The 27,526-nt window shown below is 35.2% G+C and overlaps 1 protein-coding gene across 1 annotated transcript in view; it reads right to left on the bottom strand.

Moving 5' to 3' along the window:
• LOC114054096 (phosphatidylinositol 3,4,5-trisphosphate-dependent Rac exchanger 2 protein) overlaps positions 1-27,526 on the bottom strand; it is a 385,890-nt gene that overhangs the window by 271,279 nt on the left and 87,085 nt on the right. Inside the window, exons 3-7 of the mRNA XM_027877210.1 lie at positions 17,650-17,721; positions 17,437-17,559; positions 14,115-14,219; positions 10,013-10,114; positions 4,513-4,674 (exon numbers count right to left, since the gene is read on the bottom strand). Of these exons, the coding sequence (XP_027733011.1) occupies positions 4,513-4,674; positions 10,013-10,114; positions 14,115-14,219; positions 17,437-17,559; positions 17,650-17,721 (564 nt within the window). The remainder of the gene's footprint in view (positions 1-4,512; positions 4,675-10,012; positions 10,115-14,114; positions 14,220-17,436; positions 17,560-17,649; positions 17,722-27,526) is intronic.

The following is a 27,526-nucleotide window of genomic DNA, read 5'->3' as shown; positions in this document are numbered from 1 at the left end:
AATTCCCAATTAAACACCACTAGCTAATACAATAAGTAAACCATAGGTTAATTTGATTTTTTCAAAAAGTAAATAAGATAATAACCAAATTACCAGCATCAAATGTGAAAAGGGTGAATTAACCACCAACAAAGATGAATTATAACAATTATGAGGTGATATTTTGCCCAATCATATAGCAGTAAAACTTACTTTACAATCTAAGCGAAATTAACGAATACTTACCAAAAAAAAAACCTACCCAGATAAACAAAAGAGGAAATTGAATATTTAAATAACCATGTCTTAGAAAAAAAATTGAAAAAGCCATACATGAGCTCCCTAAGAAAAATACCCAGAACCAGAAGGATTTCCAAGTGAATTCTACCAAACATTTAATGAACAATTAATCCCAAAATTATTTCAACTATTGGAAAGTACAGATAAAGGGGTCCTACAAAACTTCTTTTATGACACAAATTGGCTCAGATACCTAAACCATGAAAAGCAAAAACAGAGAAATAAATATATAGACAAATTTCCTTAATGAATATCAATGCAATAAACTTGTCCAAGGTCACACAGGTAGTAAGTGTCCGAGGCTGGATTTGAATGCAGGTCTTACTGACTCCAGGCTCAGTGCAACCTAGCTGCTTCTTCTTACCTTAATAATCACACTAACTGCCTCACAGAGCTGTTGTACAGGTCCAGATTTAAAGTTATTTAAAGTTCTTCACAATCTTGGTCCTGCTTACATTTCCAGTCTGTTTACAAATTACTCCCACCCAAACTCTACTTGCTGTTTCTTTCCCACAAATTTTTATCTCCTATCTCAATGTCTTTGAATAGGCTATCCCTCATGTCTAGAATAGGTGCTCTCCTCTCCTTTTGCTGTCAGAGTCCTTAGCTTCTAAAAGTTTGTCTCAAATGCCATCTCCTATAGATATATAGATAGATTAATCATTTATTAAGTGTTTACTATATAAAAGTGGTCAAGTTTGTTGGCAGGTGACCTAAGAGAGTATATAATTATGGTCTTGGGCCATCCATCTGCTAGTATCCCATATCACCACCACCCTCTTCCCAAAAGATATTACTATGTACTTATTATATATATATTTAGTATATGTACAAAGTAGATATGTGTATTTAAGATTTCCCCTGATAAAAATGTAAAAGAGTAGGGAATATTTCATTTTTCCCCTTGAATCCCTAGTGCCTAACGTGAATACTGGTATAATACTTAGGACAAAGAAGGCACTTAAATGTTTGCTGATTAACTGACTATATGGTAAGGTGTTATATAAATATAAATACTATTATAATTGTTGGGAGGGCCTGGCTCACTGTGATGCAACTTAACATATGGTAACGAATGCTGGACCTAGAATCAGGAGAGACCTGGGTTTGAATGCTCCCTCTAATACATAATAGTGGTGAAACCATGAGTAAGTCTTTTAAAATCTCTGAATCTTTCCTTGCCAATAAAATGAGGATAATAATATCTGCATCAACTATTTGGCAGGGATATTGTAAGAAACAAGTGATACCATGCATATGAAGTTTTACATAAATGTCTGTTTTTATTATTATAAAGTGGGGAGAATTCAGTGAAGATAAAAGAAAGTAAAAGTCTATGTTGAAAACAATAAGTACGTTTCCCCTTAACACCTCTAATAGCAGCATTAGACAAGACCAGTAGCAAATTCAAACATCCTTCTGAACTCAAGGGAGCGCCTAGGATCTTGACACATTTTTTTTAAACATTTCTTCAGATGGCCACAAATTTGAGCTTAAATGATATAGAGAGACAGAGAAGAAGAGGAAGCCATTGTGTAGCAGAAAGAGCATCAAATCTAGAATCAGAAGAACTGTGTTTGAATCCTGCATTGCCACTGACCTCTGATTCCAAATCAAGTATCCTTTCTACTGAGGCATGTTGAAAGTATATAAGTAGGAGCTCTTCCATCAAATGTAGGCTCCATGATGAAAATAAAGAAGAAATATTGAACATAGACAAAATAACAAAACAGGAGAGGATGAAAGAAAAGAATTATATGAACATAGATCATGGGCTAGAAGGGACCTGGGGCCATGCAGTGCAATCTCTTCATTTTAAGAGTGAAGATTCTGAAGTTCCTTGTAACTAAAATCATTAAAGTAAAATTAGTCCATTTTGAATTTGCCAGTGGTCAATGGACCAATATGGATTAAACATAGAAACCAGAGTCTCTTCCTTCATTATATACAAAGATAGCATGATAATGGTGACCTTGAACCCATAACCCTAAGTTTGAAGTTTCCTCTAAACTTTATGGGTTATATAATAAAGTGTCATAGAATGAGTACTGGTATTTGAGTCAGAAGACATAGGTCATTTCCAATTTCTGTCATTTACTAGCTGTGTGACTGACCAGTTCACTGTTAACTTCTCTGAATTTCAAAACCCTCTTCTGTAAAATGAGGCTTACAATACTTTAGTCATTTATTTCAATGATTTTTTTCTGAAGAGCAAATGAGACAGTATAGTGGTAAAGTACTTTCTAACCATAAAGCTCTATCTAAACAGAAGTTATTATTCTTCTCCACACTTTCTCTGCACTTAAGACAGCATTGTATATCATAGAAAGCATATTATTCTCCTTTCTTTTAAGGAAACCTTCATTTTTGTAGGAGAGCTAAATTTTGGAAGATAAGGGTTCTTTAAAGGACACAACTTTTGTCATAACAGAAAAATACTTAAAAGGTTTTAGTTCTCTAAAATATTCAAAATGTTGGGGTTTTTTGTTGTTTTAGTAAAAGTCTTGGCAGACTGACAAATTCTACAATTTGAAACAAATCAAAATTTTATTACAATTTAAGTCAAAACAATGCTGTAAAGGCAAACATCCCGGTTTTATCATCCCAGCAGGGCAAGATCTTATGAGGAAAAGAATTATTCTCAAGAATCAACTGTGAAACACACAATTATTTTAATTGGCATGGCCTAGCCAATGCTGAAATATGAAGCCACTACTGGTACTTGCAACAGAAAAGCACAGATGGAGGAGATAAATCAGATTCCCTTAAAAAAAAAGAGTTTAAAAGGGCAGAGATGGCTAAAAGAAGCATGACTTAGTAGAAAGCATGGTGGATATGAAGTTAAAGGGCTAGGGTTCAAATCCTGACTCTCCCACTTTGCTCCTCAGGTAACCTTGGGCAGGGAATTTAACTTCTCTCAGTAACAATTTCTTCGACAGTAAAATGACGGGGATGGACTAAATAATCTACAAGCTTCCTTCCACCACTAAATCTACGATCTTCATTAGTGGTTCTCTACAAATCCCTCAGGTTGCACTTGTGTGGACATTAATCTCATAACTAAGTGGAAAGCTATCACTTGTGGGTAATTTACAGATAACTATGAAAAACTGCATGGAAAATCAATGCTTTTAGAAAAATGCAACTACAATATACCACTTAGCTGGAAACACATTTAAAATCTTTTTCACCAAGTATTTTACACTGAATGTGACTTATTTACTGAAAAGCAAGTATTGTACAATTTCAAACTCTGTGCTGGTTGTAAATAAAAGCAATTAAAGGTAAGATTTTAGATAACCTTCCTTGCAAGGTTAAACCAAATGGAGACTATCTTTATCCTATTAGACAACTGTGACTTCCAGTAATTATAACTGTAAACATCTAAAAGACATTAACTACTAAATTTTGTACTAAACTTTAAAAGAAAACCCTTTAAACAAGTCAGAGAATCATAGGATGTTGAAGTTGGGGTCATTTAGTCCAATCTCTTCATTTTGCAGATCAGGAAACTGGGGTCCTCGGTGGTTATGTGGGCAACTAGGTTCTCTAATTCTTCTTCTGTGAACTAGACCCTAGATCATCTAATTTAGAAAGTCTCAAAGCAAAAACTCCTAGAAAGATGTTAAACTTGTTTTCCTTCTCCTCACCCCATTCCTATCATGGATTCCTATATATACACAGAGTTTAGGCAGGAGACAGAAAATATATGATCATTTCTTACATAAAGAAACTATAGGGTTAAGGGTTAGAACTAGGATTAGGGATCATGAAATTTCTGAAGACCCCAACACAAATTCTGATATAAGCCACGGTCACAATTAGGCGGGGACCACACTGAGGCCACCAAGAAAAGTATAAAGACAATTAAAAAAGACCTAGGACACCTTCAGATGAAACTGCAACCCAATGACATTGCTTAGGAACATGAATATCATTTATCTTGAAGGTTCCTTTTTTTTTGCATACATACCATATGTTCTTAAGTAGTAATGTAAACTCTTTAATAGAAGAAACCATGTCAGGTATTTCCATCACTTCTTTTCCACCAGTCCCTTCCCCCATATCTACATAGGATAGTAGTTTGTGCAGGAGACAAGAAACATTTATTAAACTAAAAGTAGCAGTGCCACCAAATTTCAATGTACTCCATGAAGTATAATATACTGTACTTCTTTTAAACTTGCCAGTAGGCCTCAGTATCCAAGTCTTATATATGAATCATGACTGTACCTCCCAGCCTTCAATATGAGACTGCCATTCCTCCAAGACTTCTAATTTTTCCATCTGTCTCTTGGCCTCGTTTATGTTGGAACAAACAGCTTTCATGGCCTGGAGGGCTTCCATGAGGACTGCATAGTCACTGTGTTTCCTTGGAGTCCGTTTCAGTAACTCCTGTTTATACACAAAAATAAATCACTCTTTGATCTTGGGTTCTCCAGTACAGCAGGTTCAAACTGAGTAGGAAGCAGAAACTGAAAAGATCATTAGAGCTATTTTCATAGATGGAATAATATCACAGCTTTCCCTAAGGAAAATGAAAAAATAACAATTTCTACTGTATGAGTAAATGTTACCCTGATACATGTTTTTTCTCCATTTTTTCTTTTTTTTCTCCTCATCAGTGTTAATTTAATTTTCAAAAGCTAACATAGGTTCTCAACACTCCTGGGACCTTCAATTATCTTACCTAGCAAGTAGGACTCTTTTATAATAACCTTTGAATTTGTAAATGTACGTAATTAGTAATCAACTGAATGATATGCTAATGATATTTCCCTATAATCTATAAACAGAATGCTAAATAAGTCATAGACCAAAAGACCTATGTGTTTTAAATGTAACAAATTATTTTACTTTTTGAAATGTTAAAAGAAACAAAAAACCTGTTATCATCTACAACAAAGCAAAAAATAATATATTTTTCTTAAAATACGGTTGAATCATTTATTATAACTCAAAACTATAATAGGTATTCTTTGTGTTACTGTCTATAAGTCTCTAGCATACACATGAACATATACTACATAAGAATGAGCCACATCCAAGGATTCTTCTGGGTTGTGTTCATAATTTGCTATTCAAAATATTGGAATTAGAGTAATCTTTAATCATTTAAATAAATGAAAGGCTTTGTAATTGTTTTCTAAAGGGACAAAATTAACATCTTCACCCACTGTCTAGACAGTTGTGACCACATTGTTTTTTAATTAGTCATTTGTTTTCTTACTACAGATGCTATCATTATATTGCTAACAAAATTTTATAGGACACGTATGAGACATTCTTTTAAAAAAAAAAAAGAAAGAGGCATTAAAATGTCCCTAACATACAGTGGGAAAATATGCAGTTCTTAGAACACATTATTTTAAGTTCTGTTATCATTCAAAGGTCTGCCATCAACTTTGACCCTCTGTTCAGGACGTTCACACTCTGTTCTGAAAAGCTAACACCAGAGGAAAACATATTACATCACTATCAACATAATTTTTAAAAAATTAAAATAGATTGTTACACCATAAGAGTCAATCTCAGGCTTACCAGGCCATTCTTGGGCCTAGTAAGTTTGGCAGAAATGAATATGAAGGTGCTAAGTAAGCCTTGTATGCCAATCATGGTCTATATCTTGTGAAAAATAGGCCCACTATGTCCAAAATGCTACTCAATGAAGAGACTGTAAGTGTAACCCAAGAAAGAATATGGAGTTTGTCTGATGTAGGGCAGCAAAAAAATTGGAAGGACATAGGAGTCATATTCCTCTGCCAGGAATATAATTACTTCCCATGAAAAATACACTAATTGTCAACCCCCAAAATTTATGTTTCCACAAATGAAGCCAGTATATCTTGTTAGCCCTACAACTTAATCCATGCAGTTTTTCCTAGAAAAGTGAAAAGTAATCAAGATTTTAGGGCCATGTTTACAGATAAAATGCCATCATAGCATGAACGAATGAATGCTAGATGAATGAATGGATGAAAGAGGATTTATTAAATGCTACTAAGTGTTAAGGATAGAAATGCAAAAAGCAAGGACAGCCTCTGTACTGAGGGAGCTAACATCCTAATAGAGAGACATCACATAAAGGGGAATGGTTCCTAGGGAGGGAAACTTTAGTTTGGGAAATTACAATATGAGTGAAGCATTAAGAGACAAGATTGACACACTTCACATAGGAACAACAGTGGAGTTGATTCTATCATGGGGGAATCTATAAACTATACATTAAAAAATTTCCATTCTGAGAATAAAAATTATTCTGGTTTTTATTTTTAAAATATTTTTGTTTTATTGTTTCAGTTCACTGGACGAGTGGAAGAATAAGGTTCCTCTCCACCAAGACTAAAAGCTCTGATCAAACTTCCCTTCTACACAGAAAATTCACGTGTTTGGGTCATTGCACTTGACATAAAACCGACAAAAAATCAGCAGCTCTTCTAAAGATCAGCCTTCCGCTTTGCCAAGAGCTAATGATCTCATTTGTGTCACTTTCCTTTGAGATTTTTTTCCCCGTCAGGTAGGTCCTCCTTTTTGTGCAGCTCCCTTTCTGTTGGTTTCTTACTTGTGAGCTACAAATGCACTGAGATCTCCCCTTATCCTACAGGAAACAAAGCAACAATGGCCAAAACCTTCTCTGAAGTGCAGTATTCCCTCAATTTATCATCCTATCTTTGGGCAAACATTAATGAAAAATATTTTATAGTCATTGCTTCCACCTCCTCACCACCCACTCATTTCTCAATCACTTGAAAAATGGCTTCCATCCCTTCAACTCTAGTAACATTTAAGAGAGTTGCTTAAATAATTATCTTCATATTTCTAAATCTAATGAATTTTTCTCTTTTCATCTTCTTTAACATCTGTGCCAGCCATGTTGTTCAAAGGTCAAATGTACATTTGCTTCAAACACTATTTTATGGAGAATTCACACAAGGCCAGCACTCAGGTCAGAAGAGATACAAGGGTACTCTCAAAGTCTCTCTGAAGAACTCTGGAATTGATTAGGAGACCTAGGAGACACTGACACAGGATGGCTCAGCATGGCATGAAATCAAAGAAGTTGCCATGCTCTACAAGCAAGGCAGAATTGCAGTAGTTCAAAAGAAACATGATATGTGCAAATTTATAGAAATTTCCATTCCAAATGTCCATATAATTCACGCCAGATCTAGGACAGAGCCTTCCAAACTCCTTTTGGTCTGATCAGCTACAGTCAGCAAACTGTACATTGACCCTGACATAGTGATGTCATTTTGATCCTCTTTGATTATGGAGGACAACAACCACAACACTGTTGACCACTACCCTATGGTTCAATACCTCTTCCTTCCAATTAAAAAAAAATACTACACTCTTACTTCTCTGACCAAACATTCTCTGTCTTTTGTTGGCTCTTCAACCTCTTCTCACACCCAAAACATGACCATCCATACCAAGATTCTATTTTTCATTTCTTTAATTTTGCTAAAAATTCACAACCTCTCTTATCTTCTGTGTCTATAGTCCCTTAATTATTTCATTCACTACCATGACTTAATTACCATTCAAAGTAGATAGCTCCCAAATCTTTATCTTCATTGCAATTCAATTCATTTCATCTTCATTGAAAATCCCGCTCTAGAGTTCTAGCTCTATATCTATAACTGCATGTTGGATAGCTCCGTTTTAATAACTCACCAGCACCTCCATCTCAACATGTCCAAAACTGTTGTTCACAAAATCTGAGTTCATAGTACATTCAAGATCATTTAGTCTAACCTTTCGACTAAGAATCCCTTCTATAATATTCACAAGAAATAGTTATCCAACCTCCCCATAAAGACTTGTAGTTAAGGTGAAACCTACTACTTTCCAAGTCAGTTCATTCAAGAGTTTGGACAGCTCTATATATTAGGAAATTTTCCCTTTCGTGGAGTCAAAAAGCAACCTCTTCAGTTTGCACCCACTGTTCCTAGTACTGCCTTCTGGGGTCAAACTCTCTTTTTTTTTTCCCCAGGTGATAGCTCTTCCTATACTTGAAGCTAGTTGTCATGATCCACTTAACTCTTCTCTTCTCCAAGCTAAATGTCTCCAGTTCCTTAAACCAGTTCTCATCATGTAAGGTTATCTCAAGGGACTTCAAAATCCTGATTGCGTGCCTCAATTTGTTAATTTCTTTCCTAAAAAGCCACCCAAAACAAAGCAATATTCCAGCTGTAGTCTGATCTGAGATGAAAAAAGATTGTTGTAGCTCTAGCCTTGGGACACTATAACTACATTAACAATAAGATCAAGTTAACTCTTCCAGCTGCCACGTCACACTATTTTTTCACATTGAGATTTAGGGACAATAAAACTCCTAGATTTTTTCACAGAAACCTCTAAATGGTCATGTCTCTTTATCTTTTACTTGAAAAGTTGATATTTTGAATCCAAGTGTAAGACTTTGCATTGACCCCTACAGAATTTTGTCTGTAAGTAATCATTCTAACATTTAAACTTGTCAAGATATTTTTTGATTCCAATTTGTCCACAAGGATAATATTCAGTTCAATCCAATTAAACAAGCATTTATTAAATACCTAATTCATACAGGAAAGCAATTCTACTGGGAATACAAAGGTAATTTTCCTGGTACCTAGTCAAACTGTAGCAAAAAAAAAACTTTCTCAAAAAAAATAATTGTTTCAGGGCACCACAAACCTTGGCCATATAAGGATGGCAAACAATCAATAAATGTGTGTATTCTGACTGCTCCACCAATTGGCTACTCCCCCATGTCTCTCCCTCTCCTAAGGCCTCCTTATTTCCTGAGACACAACAATATTGATATTAGGCCAGTTAATAACCCTACAATGGCCTCTAAATGTTCAAGAGAAAGGAAGAATCAATCAATGTGACAACCTTCATTGTTGTCTTATTATAAGAAATTCCACTATCACTCCAACCTTCAGCAACCACCATCAGTCAGCAGCCATCAACTTTGAGGCAAGATGCTCCACCAGCAAAAAGATCACAACTTGCTGAAGGGTCAAATGATGGTTAGCATTTTTTTTTAGCAATAAAATATTTTAATTAAATATTTTAGCAATAAAATATTTTAATTATGGACATTTTTAGACATAATACTATTAAACACTTAATAGACTACAGTATAGTGTAAACACAGCTTTTATGTGCACTGGGAAACCAAAAATTTCATGTGGCTCCTTTTAATGCAATATTCACTTTACTGTGGTGGCCTGGAAAGAAACCCAAAATATCTCCAAGGTTGCTGTTCATCCTTAATTCTCAAAGAGAACCAATGACATCAGGAGGGTGAAGTCTTGACTTGCAAGTGAATTGGATTTAAATGAGGCAGAGCTGTACAAAGTCATCAGCCTCACTCTCTCCTTCAGAATTTTGGAGTCCAGCAGCTAGACTTAGGTCAGGATGACTGGCAATGGCCTTGGATGCAGTGGAGACCTTGGCCTTTTTAAGCTAAGGTCTTTCCTAGGTCTCAGTTTATCTGAGGTAACACCCATTCAGTAAGGTATGTCTATATTCAAAGATGATTCCTTCCTCTGTATGGGACTAAAATGCTATACTCATTAATTGTTGGAATTTATGGGTTTAGTGCTTAAATGCGCACCCTTTTTGCATCAATTATGGCAGTCCCTTGGTTGGCTGAGCAAAACTGCTTCTGTTGAGTAAAATTAAAATATGATCATAGATTAGCTAAAGAAATGATCTAAAGAAATATAAATATAAATACCTTCAAAAGGAGAGGATACTTGCAAATTCTTTGTATTGGTGTTACTAAATATCCTTCCAGTGGAACATCTGTGTTCTTCCTTCCTCCAAGGAGCATACAGTTCTAAGGTAAGAATAAGTAATTAGTTGAATTACCAAATCTCAAAGCTATGAAACTCTCCACTGCTATAAAATTCTCTGGAAAACTTGTGAAAACACATGATGAAATGTGGCTTTTTTCTTTATAAAGAACACATTCAATCACAATTTTTGAAAAGAGAGTTGTGTCCTTTATATCATTTACTTGAGATAAGATGTTGCTCACATCCATAAACATTCTGAATCTGTTGATTTTTTTTTAATCACAAAATTTGTTAAGAAAGGACCTTAGAGGTTATTCAATTCTACTCTGAGCCTTTAAAGATAGGGAAACTGAGATCCAAAGAAATGAAACAATTAGTATAACAAATATTTCCTGTCTAAACCTATACTGAAATTCAAATATCTTATTCACTAGTCATGCACAAAATTGAGTTCTATGCACACAGCTTTAGAATTCAACTTTGCTAAGCATCTAGAATGTGCAAGGTACTATACTAGGTTCTGAGGATTCAAGTGCAAAAAGAAGGAGCCCATACCTTCAAAAAGCTTACATTTTATGAACAAATAAAACATGTTCACACATATGTGATTATATTCAAAAAAGGTTTAGCCTCTACTCTGAAGGAGCTAACATTCTACTGAAAGAATAAAATGTGTGTGTGTGTGTGTGTGTGTGTGTGTGTGTGTGTGTGTGTGTGTGTATACACAAAGTAATTTAATGAGAATTAGGGCCTGGGGATATAAGGAAAACCTCTCCTTAAGAGGTGGCACTGAGTTAAGCCTTAAAAGAAGCAAGGGATTTGATGTGAGTTCATTGCAGGAGACGAAAGGTCAAGTTCATGAAATAGCAAGTGGGCCAGTTTGGTTGGACATATAGGGTAGGAAGGGGAATGATGTGCAGTAAATTTGGAGGTGGGAGCCATAGAGTGGATGCTAGGGGTATCATAGTGGTAACAGAGAACCACCAAAGATACATAAGTAGGATACATGATGACATGTTCATATCTGTGTCTTAGAAATATTATAATCCTTGGAGTCACAAATTTGAGTTAGGAAAGTTTCTATCAACCTCAGCTTGTGTAAATTTGGATCATGGTAGCCATGAAAGAAGAAAATAAATAAAAGGTTTAGCTGGACTATTTGTGGTGGCAAAAAAAAAAAATGGAAATTGAGAGGATGTCCACCAATTGAGGAATGGCTGTACGAGTTGTGGTATATGAATGTAATGGAATATTATTGTGCTTTAAGAAATGATGAGCAAGCAGACTTTAGAAAAACCTAGAAAGACTTATATGAACTGATGCTGAGTGAAATGAGCAGAACCAGGAGAATACTGTACCCAGAAACAACCACATTGTGCAATGACTAACTTTGATAGACTTAGCTCTTTTCAGTAATGCAAGGATCTAAGACAACTCCAAAAGACTCACAATGGAAAATGTTATCCATATTCAGAGAAAGAACTTTGGAATCTGAATGCAGATGCAAGCATACTACTTGCTCTCCTTTTCTTTTGTTGTTTTGTTTTGTTTCTTCTTTCTCGTGGTTCCTCCCATTAGTTCTAATTCTTCTTTACATCATGACTAATGTGAAAATATGTTTCATGTGAATGCTTAAGTAGAACCTATATCAGATTGCACGTCCTTTTGGGGAGGGGGGAGGAGATGATGGGGGAGGAAATTTAAAACTCAAAATCTTACGGAAGTGAATGTTGAAAACTAAAAATAAATAAATTAGTTTTTAAAAAAAATTTTAGCTGGAGTTATTAACTTTAAACAGAGGCAGCTAGTTGGCACAGTGGATAGAGTGCTGAGCCTGGAGTCAGGAAGACTTATCTTAATGAGTTCAAATCCAATCTCAGACTCTTACTAGCTGAGTGACACTGGGTAAGTCACTTAAGTCTGTTAGTTTCAATTTCCTCATGTGCAAAATAAGCTGGAGAAGGAAATGGCAAACCACTCCTGGATCTCTGCCAAGAAAACCCCAAATGAGGTCATGAAGACTCAGGCAAGACTGAAAAGTGACTGAAAAACAACAATTGATTTTAAATACACACACACACACACACACACACACACACACAGAGCTTCATTTAAAGAAAAGCAACAACTAATTCATTGGGGGTGGGGGATTGTAATAACTAGCAGAGCTACTATTTATATAGTACTTCAAGGTTTACAAAATACCTTACATATGTTATCTCATTGGATTCTTCCAAGAATTCACTGAAGTTGGTACTATTATCTCTATTCTATAGATGTGGACACTGAAACTGAGGTCTTAAGTGACTTGTGAAAGGTCACACAGCTATGATCAGTCTCAGGCAGGACTCAAACCTGTCTTCTTTCTGACTTTCAGTCTAGCATTCTCTCCACTGCACCACCTAGCTGTCACACACACCCTGTAGGGTGTATACTGACTTAGAAAACCACAAATTTGCCTTATCTATATTGTGTTGTATTTTTATTTATTTCTTAAACATTTCTCGAAATTATTTTAATCTGGTTTGGGCTTCACTCTGCAGTCAGTTATGAGTTTTTTTTTTTTGGGCCCCACAGGGTGAGTCTGACACCTTTGGCATAAGGAACTCCTGGAATAGAATTTCCCTCCACCAGCACATCAGCAATTATTCTGCTGATTGTGGAGACATGGGGGCTGGGTGACTTGCTCTGAATCATAGCTAATATGTGTAAGAAGCAGAACTTGAACCTAATTCTTTCAGCCTGGCTCTGAGGCCAGCTCTCTATTCATTTCTATTCACTACATCACACTGTCTTCTTAAGATGGTAGACATTATTATCCCAATTTTACTGATGAGGGCACTGAATTACAGAGATGAGTGGCTTGCTTAAGGTCATACTGCTAGCTCATGACAGAATTGTACATAGAACTCTAGCTTCCTAAATTCTAGGCCACTGCTTTCTATTTGCCTTACTGCAAGACAATCTAAAACTGCCACCTTTCAGTAAAATATCTAAATACAATTAAATGATAATAATTAAACTTGGTCTGAAACCTAGTCCAGCCCTACTGATAACAGAAAATTTATTACACAGTCTCATTTCTCAGTTGGTTAATCAAATCATTGTGAACGAAGCCTCAAAATTTCAGTAAGCATCACTGACTAATCAACCACACTTTCTGAAGAACTGCTTCATTCCAAGTCTACCAATGTTCTCAAAGTCAACAAGTCAACAGACATTTGTTAAGCACCCATTATGTGCTAGTCACTGTTTTAAGTGCTGGAGATACACACACACACACACACTCCAGTCCCTGCCCTCAAGCAGCTCACAACATGCAAATAACTAAGTTTAATAAAGAGAATAGAGAATAAATTGAGAATTATCTCAGAGGGAAGCCACCAACATTAAGGGGGGGCCAGGAAAAGTACGTTACAGGAGGTAGTTTTTTTAACTGTGACTTGGTAGAAGCTGGGGAAATCAGGAGGCAGAGATAGGAGACAGAGAGAATTCCAGGCATTGAAAATGCATGAAGTTAATATGATACAGAGCAAAGAAAGCTTAAGTTGGCAGTATACATTGTGCAGTAAGCAGTCTTTTCTGTTTTGCCAGTAATATCCAAAAGTTATCTCAACTTAGGCATTTTTTTGACTCTGATATTCCTGATCCAAGGAGGAAGGCCAATCTTCCTATTTCTTTTTTACCACACCCACCATTTACTTGGCTTTTCCTTCCTGGACTCAAAAATTATATTAAACCCTAAGAAACTAGAAACTGAAAAATGATAAGTTTTGATATACAGGGTTCTTTCTTCCTCTAGGAATCTGTTTTGTCTTTTAGAACCAAATGAGAATCAGCCAGGAGGGGGCATGGTCAGCATTCTCCAGATCACATGCTTATCTTAATCAACCCTTCTGAAAATTTTTTTAAAGACAGTAACTTCTTAGGAGTATGGTGCAAGATCCACTCTACTAAAACCAGTTTCTACATTTCAGTATTGATTTATCCTGGTTTTCAGTAAGCTTATCAAAAGATCACAGACTATGGTAACAAACTTACCAAAAGAAATGTCCGTATAGTTCTTATTTTGTTAAGCTCAAGAAGCAATTTCTGTGCCTTTTCATGGTTACTACAGTATTCATCATAAATACGAAATTTATCTTTCTGTGAAAATAATTAAGGAGAAATTATGGTTAGTATATTATTTCCTATTTTAATGTGCATATAAAAGATATGTGTGTACACAGATATACATGTATACATAAGACAACATACACAGGAGAAAAAGTGCCCATTCTAATCATTGAATCATTTATATTAATTCATTTATTCAACAATTTCTATTAAGTATCTACTATATGCAAAGAATCCTGTTTTCTGGGGAAAGAAAAAAATTAGTTAAGATGCTTAAATCAGAAGGGTACTTGAATTTGTAGAGTTTATAATCTATAAGTGAGATAAAGAAACACAAAAAAATTATAACAGATAACGTTACATAATAAATGCATTTGAGAATTGAAAAACAAAATGTGAAGGGATGTCAGAGAGGCAAGCTCATTAATAACCAAGGGAAAAGGGGAGAATTTCTGAAGGAGGTAGTATTTGAAATGGACTTTAAAGGAAGGGTAGGAATTCACCAAGCAGATACGGCAGAAGAATATTCTCAGTAGAGAGAATAGAATAAGAAAGAAGGCATGAAGATAAAAGGACTCAGGGAATATTCAAGAAGGGGCAAAGAGTTGTTCAATGTCACTGGAGCAGAGACTGCCTATAGATGTAATAATAATGAGACAAGGATGGAAAGGAAAGGTAAGGTGATGTCAGATAGGACAGACTCTTTAAGATTACTAATTACCTTCCCTAATTTACATTCAGATGTTTACCAAATACCAGATTTTATAATAAACTGACTTCTCTTTAAAAAACATCTGATTCACACCTTTCTTGAGATAAGAAATGAATTTATTTGATATCGTTTCTCAGGTCTCCTTGGGACTTTGCTAGTACCTTCTTAGAATTCACATGTGGGCTGGGATGTGATTGTTTTGCTTTTAAAAAAATTGCCCTAAAGTTCACTTGTATACTAAGTTAACACAATTCTAAACTCAAGATGTGATAAATACTTTTATTATTTTCAAAGTAAATGTTTATATATTTGATTTCCAGTAGAAACAAAAAACTTTCCGTATCATTGATGATATATAATGATAAATCATTTTCAATATTGCAAATTGGGGGAACAACATTATAAATAGAGTTGTTATAAGGATTAAATAACATATATAAAGCATTTTGCAAATTTTAAAGTGGTATATAAATGATGGATTATGATTATTGTGTCATCGTACTGAAAAAAATTGAAAATTCTTATTTTCCAGAAAAGCATTCTTATACTGTTTGTCCATCTATGCTCCACAAATTACTTTATTCAGTACAGGTTCAGAATTAATTACAACAGCCAGTTTTAACCTTATGATAAATTTCTACTTTTTCATAAAATTGCAATATTCATTTAACTCTCTATAGATATGATAATATAAGATGAAGTGAAATACAGATGACGAATCAAGGCAAATTTAAAACTTAGAGATCATCCCTAATCCAAAAGCATAATAAAACTAGATTATAAAAAAATGAACTCTTTGAGAACTGGAATTATGTCTTACATCATGTCTTTTTTTTAATCCCTCATAGCATACAGCACAGTACATTGCATGCAGTGTGAGTTGAATGCCTATGGGTTGATTTTTAAAAATGATATAACTTTAAACTATTTCCCAAAGTATATCAAGCATCTACCAAAGGAAAAAAAATGATCCTTTAAAACAATAAATAGGAACAGCAGAAAGGAAGTCTGCAGCAAAATAAAGATGCTAGGAATATATTTTCAGATTCAGATTATACAGTACTAATATTTCATCTGTAGCAAAATGTGATTGACTCCCTACTCTGCACTCTTTTATTGGAAGAATGGGGAACATGTTCCCCCAGACACAGGAACAGAACCATTACCTGAGAGTCGTCCAGCTCTGGGGAAAAACATACTAGGAAGAGGCAACACAGCCAAATCCAGTGGCTTCCATCCTTGCTACTCCTTTGTGATTCCCCTAATTGCCCAAACTGCTCGTGTGCCACAAGGTAAGTTTTTGCTTTGGGGTACCCTGAGCTATAAAAGTCTAGGTTCATGTAATAGACAGAGGTTTCAGCAAAGAAAGCCCCTCCTCCTCCCAAGAAACCAACTCTTTCTAATACACTGAAGGAAACAAAAGGATTGTGATGATTCTCTTTACTTTCCATATTATCTTCCCTAGAAAAGTGCTTTGTTAAAAAATGGTAACAACAGCACACAGAAGCTATGTAATTTGTTCATTTAGAAATGGTGACAATCCCTTCAAAGAAAACAATAAAATTACAAACCGTCATAACCATACACTTTAATTATCTGCACAACATTATGTAATTTGTTCATTTAGAAATGATGGCAATTCCTTCAAAGAAACCAGTAAAATAGCAAACTGTAATGACCATGCACTTTAAGTAATGATCTATACAACATTATGATTAACAATCAAGCCCAACAAAACTGTAAAATGAATCTCCACTTTTTAAAATTAGCTAAAACTTGCAATTTTGGGGATTGTATGTGTGGTTTTATTTCATTTTGGAAACCCTCAATATTCCCCTTTTATGCTACAAGTAGCTTTTTGCTTTGCCTATCATTTGCTTAAATAATTTTAGATAGTGATGAAAATGATCATCATACTGTATGCAGAACTGAAATGCACACTCAAATAAATGTTTGTTGAATGAATGAAGGAATAAACTAATCAATAGTATCACCAAGAGTTTATGTGCTTGCTCTTTTTCTGCTGCTTTGTTAAGTAATTACCTATTTTTTGAGAAATTTTCAAAAGAGGGTAGATGGAAAATTTGAAGTCACTAGATTTGCATACATATCAACAGTTAGAGGCTTGTGACATGTCATATTCCAGAGGAAGAAAAAGTTCATCCAGACTCCAGTGGAGTGAAGATTTCCCAATTGAAAAGACAAGTTCCCTATGTTTTAATGAAACATAAAAATCTATTCATGATGAGCAGTCTGAATATTCATTAGAGTTCAAAGCTACAGAGGATGCTAAAGACTAACTTGTCTTTCAAAAAGGAGCTGTTTATTCTTCATTGAATAAAACGATGTGAGGTAGTCTTTTTTCTGGCTATGAGTGCAAGTTCCCAGTGCCCTTAAAATACCTTGAAGCATTGGTGTCAGGTTTCAGTTTCCATTCTGAATCTGCACATGCCTCTATGCCAAGACCCCCCAAAGAAAGAAAAGAAAACAAATACTTAAGATAAACAGAAAAAAAAATATGAAAAAATATCCTACAAAGTGAAGAAAGCAGGTTCCCACTTCCTGTTGAGCATTAGGTTCAGGATGTAAACACTCTTCCACCACAGTGAGAAATTCTTTATGAACTGAAAGTATATCTTCAATGTTTGAAAAAAGCATCTGTAAATAAAGAAACAAATGAGTAAGTAAGGGAAATAGAAAAACATATAGAAAGAAAAGAAAGAAATGTTCATGGCAATCTTAATTTACCTTTACGGTTTCTTCTGTAACATTTTTATCAACTTTTGATGCTGCACACTGGATCATTCGGTGCAAAAAGGCCTAACAGAAAAAAGAAGACACATTATGATGGCAGTATCAAGTAATGTGATGGGTCTATAGGATGCCTAATACAGCATGTCACAAAAGCTTAGAGTTTAAAAAGCTCTTTTGGGACATCCTACATATTCAAAAACATTTTAAAGTTAAATTTTATAAATCTAGATATTTTCAAATGGCTGTTTGCTACACAAAAATGTGGATGGATTTTTGACAAAAATAACAATTTTGAGAACTAATTTTATGGGGATTTTTTGACATGACTGAACATTTGCATTATTTTGCATTCCTGAAGAATGTCACTCTATATTCTAGTTTAGACGAAGGGCCTAGAAGCAAGTGACAGGTAAAAATTTAATTTTCCATCAATATTCCCTTTCCTTTCAAGGAACTCAAAAGAAATTAATCCAAAAAATCCTGGAGGTCTACAAAATACAATACTCACTACTCTTATATGCAGAGATTATTGGTAGAAATCCAGAATATTTGATTCATAGTCTCAGTTTCATCATGCTAAATGTAAGTTAAAGGTTAGTGAAAACAAAGATGCATGTTTTCCCTTCCAAGTTTATTCATCTCCTAAAATCTATCCATTGAATTTCTTATCTTTAAGAATTTCTGATCTAAATGATGATAAATAAACAAAATGCTATATGAAAACACCAATTCCTCTATTTGAAAAATGCAATGGATTATTCAAATAATTCAAATTACTGCTTGAATTTAGGCATACTGAACTCTGAAAGAAGAGAAAGACTTCTCTGACATTGTCTAAATGCCTATAGCCATTTTCATGTTTTATTTAATTTTAAACTTAAAGTTTATTGTCTATTTTCCCATATGTACATAGCAAAAACATGTACTTTAGAAGCTTCCATGAGGTCTTGCTATAACATGGGTGAATTACATGCCAAGTTTACATTGCAAATCAACCATATAACAGACAAGCCAGAACTCATGCAAAAAGTAAAAGAGAAAGAAAAGTTGGACTATTTATAAAGAATTTTAAAAGCACAATCATTTTAATTCTTGTATGCTGTTGGATCAATACCTTGAGCAACGAATTAAAGTAATTAAAATTTAAAGTAATGAAACAATAAATGGAGTCATGAAATACAGTGAATGGTAGAATTAGTCAAAATAAGCCATGTCCTAGCTTAATTACACAGCAATATATCCCATTCATTTTCCTCCTTAAAAACATGAAACCTTTTTACTCAACTTAAAAAAGCGACCTTAAACTTGTTAGCATTTCTAACCAATCTTATATTTTCCCATGAGCTGAATTCTATTTGCTTAAAATTGTACATAGTTGATGAGAGCAAAAAATCATGAAAAATTGCTTAAATATCACAAGATTATTCAAGTATATTTTATGAAAAAAGAAAACCTATATGTTAGAGAAGAAGATAGATATGACACTAAGGAATTAGATAAACTAATACTAAGAGTACAATTATTTTAATTTCCAAGGTCTCACCCAAAGAATCATTGTATCTATTCCCAATTTTAATATTTTGAAAGTAGTACCATTTAAATTTCCCAAATCAACCTAACAAGCACTACCTACTCACCTATTCACCCTACTCACCTCCCCAAAATAAAATTGTAATAATTTTTAGAAATGATGCAGAATAATGCTCTATTTAAATTTTGCATTCTTTTATTTCTAGAATTACTTCTGAAGACCATCTTTGAAATTATGGAGGGGTTGAGGTCTGCATAAATTAGTACCCACATCAGTGAAGTAGTGGGTTGTTCATTTATTTACAATGGGACAGGTTTTCATCATAATCATAAAATCTGTAACTTGATCCATTTTTTTGATAGAGCCAAACATAGAGCCAATTCTTCTTTGTACTATTTTTCCATTACCCAGCAAAAACAAAATAAACAATTCTGGAAGAATTGATTTAGTGTCCCCTCCAAGTGGAAATCTATTCCCTTTTTTCTTCCTTCGTTCCAACATCTGTCTCAACATTTATTTCCCAGGTATTCCTTTCCTGTCCCTTCTTTGAATTTCTCTGTCTCTTTCAATAACTTTTCTTATTTGAGAAACAGCCAAAAGACCCTCAGCAACTCATGGCCTGGGTTGTATCAATCTGAGCATAGCCACAGAAGCCAGGAAGGAAGCTAGGTAGAGACAAATGGGTCAGAGAAAGATATGCAAAGCCACATACCGATAAAGAGAGCTGCAGCTACACAGAACACCCATTTTCCTAGATGTGCATATGTTAGTATGCTTTTGGGCTTCTGGAGTTTTTGCTTAAAAAAAAGATTTCACATATTTTTCAGAATTATTATACTAGTCCATGTTACAAGGTGTTTTATTTTTTCACAAGAGATCAGAACTATTTCTCCCCCATCTGTAATTTACTCCATACTGTTTTTCTCTCACTGTGTTTTTGCTGAAGGCACATGGTAAAGGTCACACTCTAATTAATATAAAAGAAAAGTTAGAAATGTCACAGATTTACTACAGAGAAACCAAATGAGGGAAAGAAGTCCAAATTGATACATAATAGGTAGGAAGATGACAAGAATCCTTTTCCTGCTTCTCTCTGCTCACCAGTAACCACTAGCTCAAAAGTAAAATCAAAGCCCGCGTCCACTATTATCTACAGAAGACCTAACTCTAATTTTAAATTCTAAAATTGCTGAGCTTTAGTGATAAACCTTAATTTTCTTTAGTTCTTCTGGGCTTTTCATCTGCCAGACACCCATTCTTTGATATTTTTCTCCTTACATTTCAAACAAGATAGTCTCTGAAAATTCCTGGCTCATTACAACCAAGGTATTCCTTGCATTTTAGCAACCTGATACCTTCCTAAACTACTAGGTTATACTAATATCATAGAGACAGAAGATTCTTCATTCAGAATAAGCCAAACAGCAGCATGGTTCCATTTGCAAGTTTGACCAATCAGCAATGATGTATAAATATTTGTAAACTCATTGGTTGCAGGGACCCTTTTATCTTTTTATCTTTGCATTCCCAGCACGTAACACAATGCTTGGTGCACAAGGACATGGGATAGGGGGTGGATCTATGATTTCACTAGTAGACAGAATTCCCAGATAAGCAAACTCCATGTACAATATAGCTTGACATCTCAGCAATTGATAGTTAGCCTAGGGCATTGAGAGGTTAACTGACAGAGCCAGAAGGTGGCAAAAGGCAGACAATGAGGCTGGCTTTCTATCCATGCCCCCATGCTATCTCTAATGACTGCTGCATATTACATGCTTAGTCAATGGAATTGAACAGTGCTGAATTCAACAGTACAAACAAAAAGTGGTATTAAATTGAAGGGATATATTTCATCTTTGATAGAAAAAAGGGAAAATCTAAAACAGTCATTAGAGTTAAATGAAAGAATATCTCCATTTCACTAAAAATAAATTGGAGAGATGCTTTAAGAACAAATGGTTACCCTAGGACAGGGGCAGGGAATCTGTGGCCTGAGGTTCAGGATTTGTTCTGTGAAGTTTGGATTCAGTCAAAGGACTGCACCTGAGGACCTAGAGGGCCACATGTGGCCTTGAGGCTGTAGGTTCCCCACGCCTGCCCTAGGACCTTAAAAGAGCATTAAATAACACGTGTGTGTGTATGTGTTTGTGTGTGTGTGTGTGTGTGTGTGTGTGTGTGTGTGTTTTACAATTTTATTGAAGAAACGCATTTTCTTGGAGTGGAGACAAAGTCATAAAAAGTGAAAGAGCCATTTAAAGAAATTTAATACATTTTTAAAACACTGATTAAATTGAATTGAATTTTGAAATTTACTCATTCATAAAGCATGACACTCCAAACACCACTGTGGACCACTGTCCACCTAGACTGTAAGCTCCATGAGGGCAAGGACTGTTTTTATCTAAACCATGTATTTCATACTTAATTTGGGTGGGGAGGGAGAGATCTTACCAAAAAAAAATCTTTAAATTGAATTTTGTTTTTGAACAAAATAAATACAGAGAATAACTAGGATAGCATGACAGAGCAGTTGTCCTCTGCAAATAGTTCTTTCAAAAACCAAAGATTTCTTGTTAAAGATTTACTCATTCAGAATCTATTCCCTTATATAATATTTTCTTCAGGAAATCTTTTTTTTTACCTCAACCTGTGATTTTATTGAGGTAAGAAACTCCCAGTGTGTAAATTCTCTCCATTAATGGATTGGCAACTGTCTATAATTTAGTTTAAGAGAATTGCCTGGAAGCCAGTCCTCTATCCTACCATAATTCTCTATTAGATTAAACAAAACTGGAACAGTTATGCACATACTCATACACATTGTTTGTTTTTAATTTTTAAACAGATCCAGAGTACAAATGGGCCAGTATGGCTTCCCTATGATGATCAGCTTTGAAAGTGTTCCAAGATTCCAAGACATCAGAACCATTTCCTCTAGAATCATTTGACACTGATATTTTTACTGTATTTCTTGGGGCTCACAAGAACCACTGAATGAAGGAAGTAATAGTTCTCTTCTGGTCACCACAATTGTTAAAGACGAGACATCTGCTATTCCTAGATATATTAGAATAATAATGAGAAAAAATGCTTGCCACCAAAGTCTACCCCATTGCTGGCTAAAATCTGTTAACTAAGGGTAGGGGGAAAAGTATCATACATGGGGTACTCTAGCTTGTTGTCAATGTTTTTCTTTCTTTTTAATTCTCTCTCATTCCCTATATTAAGCCTATTGCTAAATCTCACCTTCATAACATCTCTGTAGTATGTCCCCTTCTCTCTTTTCTCAAATGGCCACCATCTTAGTTCAGGCTCTAATCTCTTCCCCAATTGCCTTGCAATTGCCTTCTAATTGGTCCCCCAATCTCAACTCTATCCTCCAATCCATCCTTCACTTAGCTGCCAAAATGATTTTTCTAAAGTATAGATATAACCACATTATATCCCTATTCAAAACTTCAGACTCCCAATTACCTCCAGCCCCAGCTGCTAGAGCCTTATTCTCCTTCCATCAACTCAGTATAGATCATGTGTTGTAGTTGTAGTAGCAGTAGTAGCAGAAGCAGCAGCAGGAGTAGTAGTAGTAGTAGTAGTAGTAGTAGTAGTAGTAGTAGAAATAACAATAACAGCAACTCAGCAACAGCAACAATAATAATAATAATTATATAGTGCTATGAGATTTTTAAGAATGCTTTTAAAAAGAATTTGTAATACTTTCTCATTTTGTCTTCACAATAACCCTGTGAATTAGGTGCCACTATGATCTCTCCCATTAGGAAGCTCATGACCTCCTAGTTAACCCTTTGCTGGTAATGAGGCCATCTCCCACTTGTGCCTTCTTCCCTTTGGTACAAATAGGATACTGAGAAATCTCAAAAGTTATCTGGCATCTTCCCCTTCCTGGATACCCAAGAAGCATGTCAGCAGCTACCAAAGCAATTATAACTAATTTCTATATTTAGCAACTCTATAGGTAGCAATTTCCCTAGAATAACTTCCTGGGGTGGGAGAGATGGACCAATAATTGTGAGAAGGAGAGGGAGGAAACCCAGTCCCCAGAAGAGGTCGGGCCAAGATTATTTTTACCACCCAAACCCCCTGGACCTTTTGCCTAAATAAAGTGACCTTCCCTTCTCTTTCACATACCCCGCTCTTTTAGCTCTTTATTCTAATGTCTACAGAAATGTTCAGGTCTCTTCTACCCTTTATTGACTCTTCCATTGACTCTGCTACCATGTTAACAACCTTTCATCTGTCCTGAACTTCCATGCTTCAGGAAACAGTAGTTTAAATTCACTGCTTCCACTTTCTCTCCAATCCATCCCTTAATCCCATACAATTTGTCCTATGTCTGAAATTCGGTGATTTTATGCTTCATGTTACTCTACTGAAAATTCCACTGCCTATAGAATATTGTTCTCCCATTGGCCCCTCAAACTTAACATGTCCCAAACTGAGCTCACCATGTGCCCACAAAATAATTTTCCTTTCCTCAACTTCCTTATTTCTGTTAATAGCTCTACCTCCAATCAATGAACCAGTCTTCAAATCTTGGTCATTTATTTTCCCTATTCCTTATCTCATGTGCTCAGTTAATAAAGTTCTATCAATTCTACCTCTGCAATATCTCCCATATGACCCCTTTCCACTAAGTCCACTTACATCCTTAATATCTTCTGAACCCCTTTCCTACACTTAAAGAACAGTCTCCTAACTGTTAATCCTGGCTCTAATTTCTCCTTCTTTCAAAACCATGCTTACACTACTACCCAAATAACCTTATTAATACACCTCTCATTTATCTGCTCTAAAGATAATTATAGCAGCTCCCATTGCCATTGATTAAATATAAACTCCTAACTGGCATGCAAGGCCATCTACAATCTGACTCCACCTTTTTCTTTCTAGCTTGATCTTTCCCCCTTCATATACTTTATGTTCCCTTGTTATCATGCTTCTCAACAATATCTCAAGTCTTAACTTATATAATTCTCCATATCTGGAACTGATTATTCCTACAACTATTTCTGTCTATTAAAATCTTTGACATCTTCCTTGATTGGGCCTCACTCAAAATATTCTTTCTTTCTTCAAATATTTCATAACATTTTGCCCAATTCTCTCATTTGCATTCCTAATCTTTTGCCCTAACCAGATAACCACATAACTTAAAAGTCAGAAAGGACTTTAGAGAGTATCTATTATAATTTTTCATTTTAACATCTAGTCTCATTTTATAGGTTCAAAAGTTTAGGTGATTTATCCCAAGTCACACAAGTTTTCTAATTGCAAATCCAATGCTCTCTCCTCCATATCACACTAATGCAAAATAATATTGATATTTGTGTATATACCTGGTTCCCCACTCTTACCCCACAAGAGATTGTAAGATCTCTGATAGCAGGCATTTTATCATTGTATCCTGAGAATCTATCTCAAGCTTGTGAACAGAGTAGGTGCTCAACATATATTTCTTGGATTGAATTGAATTGGGCTCCTCAGTTATAATAGGAAAGTGCTATAATTTATACTTGCGAATTCCTTTGATATCCTTAGAAAAGAGAAACAGAATAAGTTTTTATAAATATTTTAAGTATATTTTATCATGAAGTGGCAAATTTCCCAAAAAAAATTCTATTCATCCAGTGATTTGTGCTAGCCAGTTTGTGTTTTATGGGCTAAGCTGGTGGACAGATGGAACAATCAGTATTTCTGGGAAGGAAGCATTTGTAAGTATAACTAATTGAATGCACTGTTGAATTCTATCACCATTCAGCAGGGTGCTTTTTTCCCCCTTTGTCATACAAATATTGTTTTGTACATTGTAGATATGCTGATAGATTTGTGTGCCAGTTTGCTGGGAGGAGAGAATTACTGTGCCAAAAGCTATTGTGCTATTCAGGAATTTACACTCAAGCAGATAATTTCAGAAAAGCACTATGATGAAAGAAAAAAAAATCTGATGGGAAAGTCCACCAAGCTAAGTCAATTATATTTTCTCTGTCACAAGAAACCAGTCACTTCCAAAACCTACATAGCATGTTATTCTCACTCAAGTGCTTACTACAGAATGCAGTTATTTCTATCAGAGGCAAACCTATCCAGGGATGATCACCATCACATTTATCCTATAAACAGGGAAACAAAATAAAGTAATTAATCTCAATTTATTGCCCTCTCTCTCATTATTTATCCATTGGCCTAACTTTTCTTGAATGAAACAAAACAAGAAGATCATAGAATCTTTAAGATGCAATGAGTAGAAAATAGTAATTTCAACTTTCTAACTAAACATCATGAAGAGATGATTCACAGATTCCTTCCGTAAATAGTCATCAATCCTTGTAAATCAGAGGTTTGTAACCTAGAATCCATGAATTTACCATTTTAATAATTTTACAACTCTATTTCAAAAATAATTGGCTTGCTTTGTAATCCTATATATTCTATTTTATGCATTGTAAAACATTCTGAGAAGAGAACTGATGGGGTTGGAATCTGGACCCCAGAAAGGAAAAACCCTGGACTTTCCCACATGGCCAAATCTTTGACATTCCCCTGAGGCTATAATCCCATCAACTGGCCTTTCATTGTGGCTACACCCAATCTCCCCTCCATTGTTTTACCTCCCTATGGCCCCTGGCCATTTCCCACACTTAATCTTAGCTAGGCTCCATTCTCCCTTGGCCATGAGGTCCAGGTCCCAGGAGTTCTGTTCACCCCAGCTTACTGGCCACTCCCATCCAGATCTCCTTAGACCCCTCCTCCAGTCACCCCAAACTTACTGGCCACTCCTAGGTCCCTCCCACAGTCTTTCTGTATATATGGTCCATCTTGTCTCCATTAAGATGCTTAGATTCTTAAAATCTAGCCATAGCTTAGATTCTTATAATCTAGCCACTGCTCAGATTCTTATAATCTGGCCACTGCTTACCCATGTTCAGACTCCTTAAGAGTCTGCCCAATATGACGGATGTTCTAATAAACCTTGTCTTTGGCTGAAAGAAGGCTTGGGTAGAATTCTTTCGGGCAGGACCCATGTGCTGTGATTTTGGGGTCCCAGCACTCCTGAACCCCTAAACCACATCAGAACCATAAACTCCCATCAGACTGCCAAATGGATCTGGGTATATGACACAAAGAGTTTAAGAACTCCTGCTCCAAAATACTTTAAGGATACTTTTAGTCAAAAGCACTTTACTCTGTGTTCTTCTCAATTAAGTTATAAAGACTAACTTTAAGCTATAACTCTAACATAGCCCACTGAGCAGACTTTTACTTCATTTTATTATCCTCCAACTCCTTTTTTTTTGCAGTCGTATTTTTATTATGATCACATAATTTTAACTTTGAAAAAAACACCTAATTTGATTTTATTATGGAGTTAATTTTATGGTGTTTATTACAGATCTGTGAAGCAGATAAATTTAAAGTTCTTCCTTGTCCCTCCCCTTTCTCTAGCTCATTTTCCCCACTTCATCTCCATTCAGGCAAAAATCCTGAAGACTCTAATTAATATCCTCTTCTGTTCAGCATCTCTAATTTCTTCCTCACCATCAGTTTTTTCCCCACTACCTTCAAACATGCACTGGTCTTCACTACCTTGAAAAAAATTTGAAAAACTTTACAGGACCTGATGTCCCTTTACTTACCAATCTTCTACCATCAAAAATAATCTTCCTAAAGTACTGACCTGACTTTGTCCCTCCCTGGCTTACAAACCTTGAGTGACTTCCCCTGGCCTCTGTGACAAACTCCTTGTTGTTAATATTTAACATCCTCCACATTCTAGCTTACAACTACCTTTATCTTAGCATTTTTTTCGGGGTTGTTCCTATTCATGAACTCCAGATTCCAGACAAACTAGGCTATTACTCATTCCCTAAACATGTATCCTACTCCTGGGCATTTTTGTCAGCCTTTCCCCATGCCTGGAGTGCATTCCCTTTTCATCTCAGCCTCTCAGTATTCTTATTTTCCTTGAAGGTTCAGTTCAATTACCATTTCCTATCCAAAGTCTTCCCTGATTCAAATTTCCTTACCCCAAATTAGAATACACTCTTTCTTCAATTTTTCTTCTTTTATACTTGCCTGTTTTTACATTATATTCAATGAACATAATGCCTCTAAGAAGAATGTATACATTAATGCAAAAAAAATTCCCCAGACCATCCTATAATCATTAAAACTTGATTCATTTTCTGATGAGCATAGCATTCATTTTTGAGGTTGGTTACAATGAAATATTTTTAAAAGGCAATGGGAAGAGAAATACTAAATTCAAGTGAATTTCTGGGAAACAAATTTTATCAAATCCTATCAAGTGTCAAACCAATG

The sequence above is a fragment of the Vombatus ursinus genome, unplaced genomic scaffold (assembly GCF_900497805.2).
Source record: "Vombatus ursinus unplaced genomic scaffold, bare-nosed wombat genome assembly UNPS02014812.1, whole genome shotgun sequence".
Classification (NCBI taxonomy): domain Eukaryota; kingdom Metazoa; phylum Chordata; class Mammalia; order Diprotodontia; family Vombatidae; genus Vombatus; species Vombatus ursinus.
This window is presented reverse-complemented; position numbering and strand designations above follow the sequence as displayed.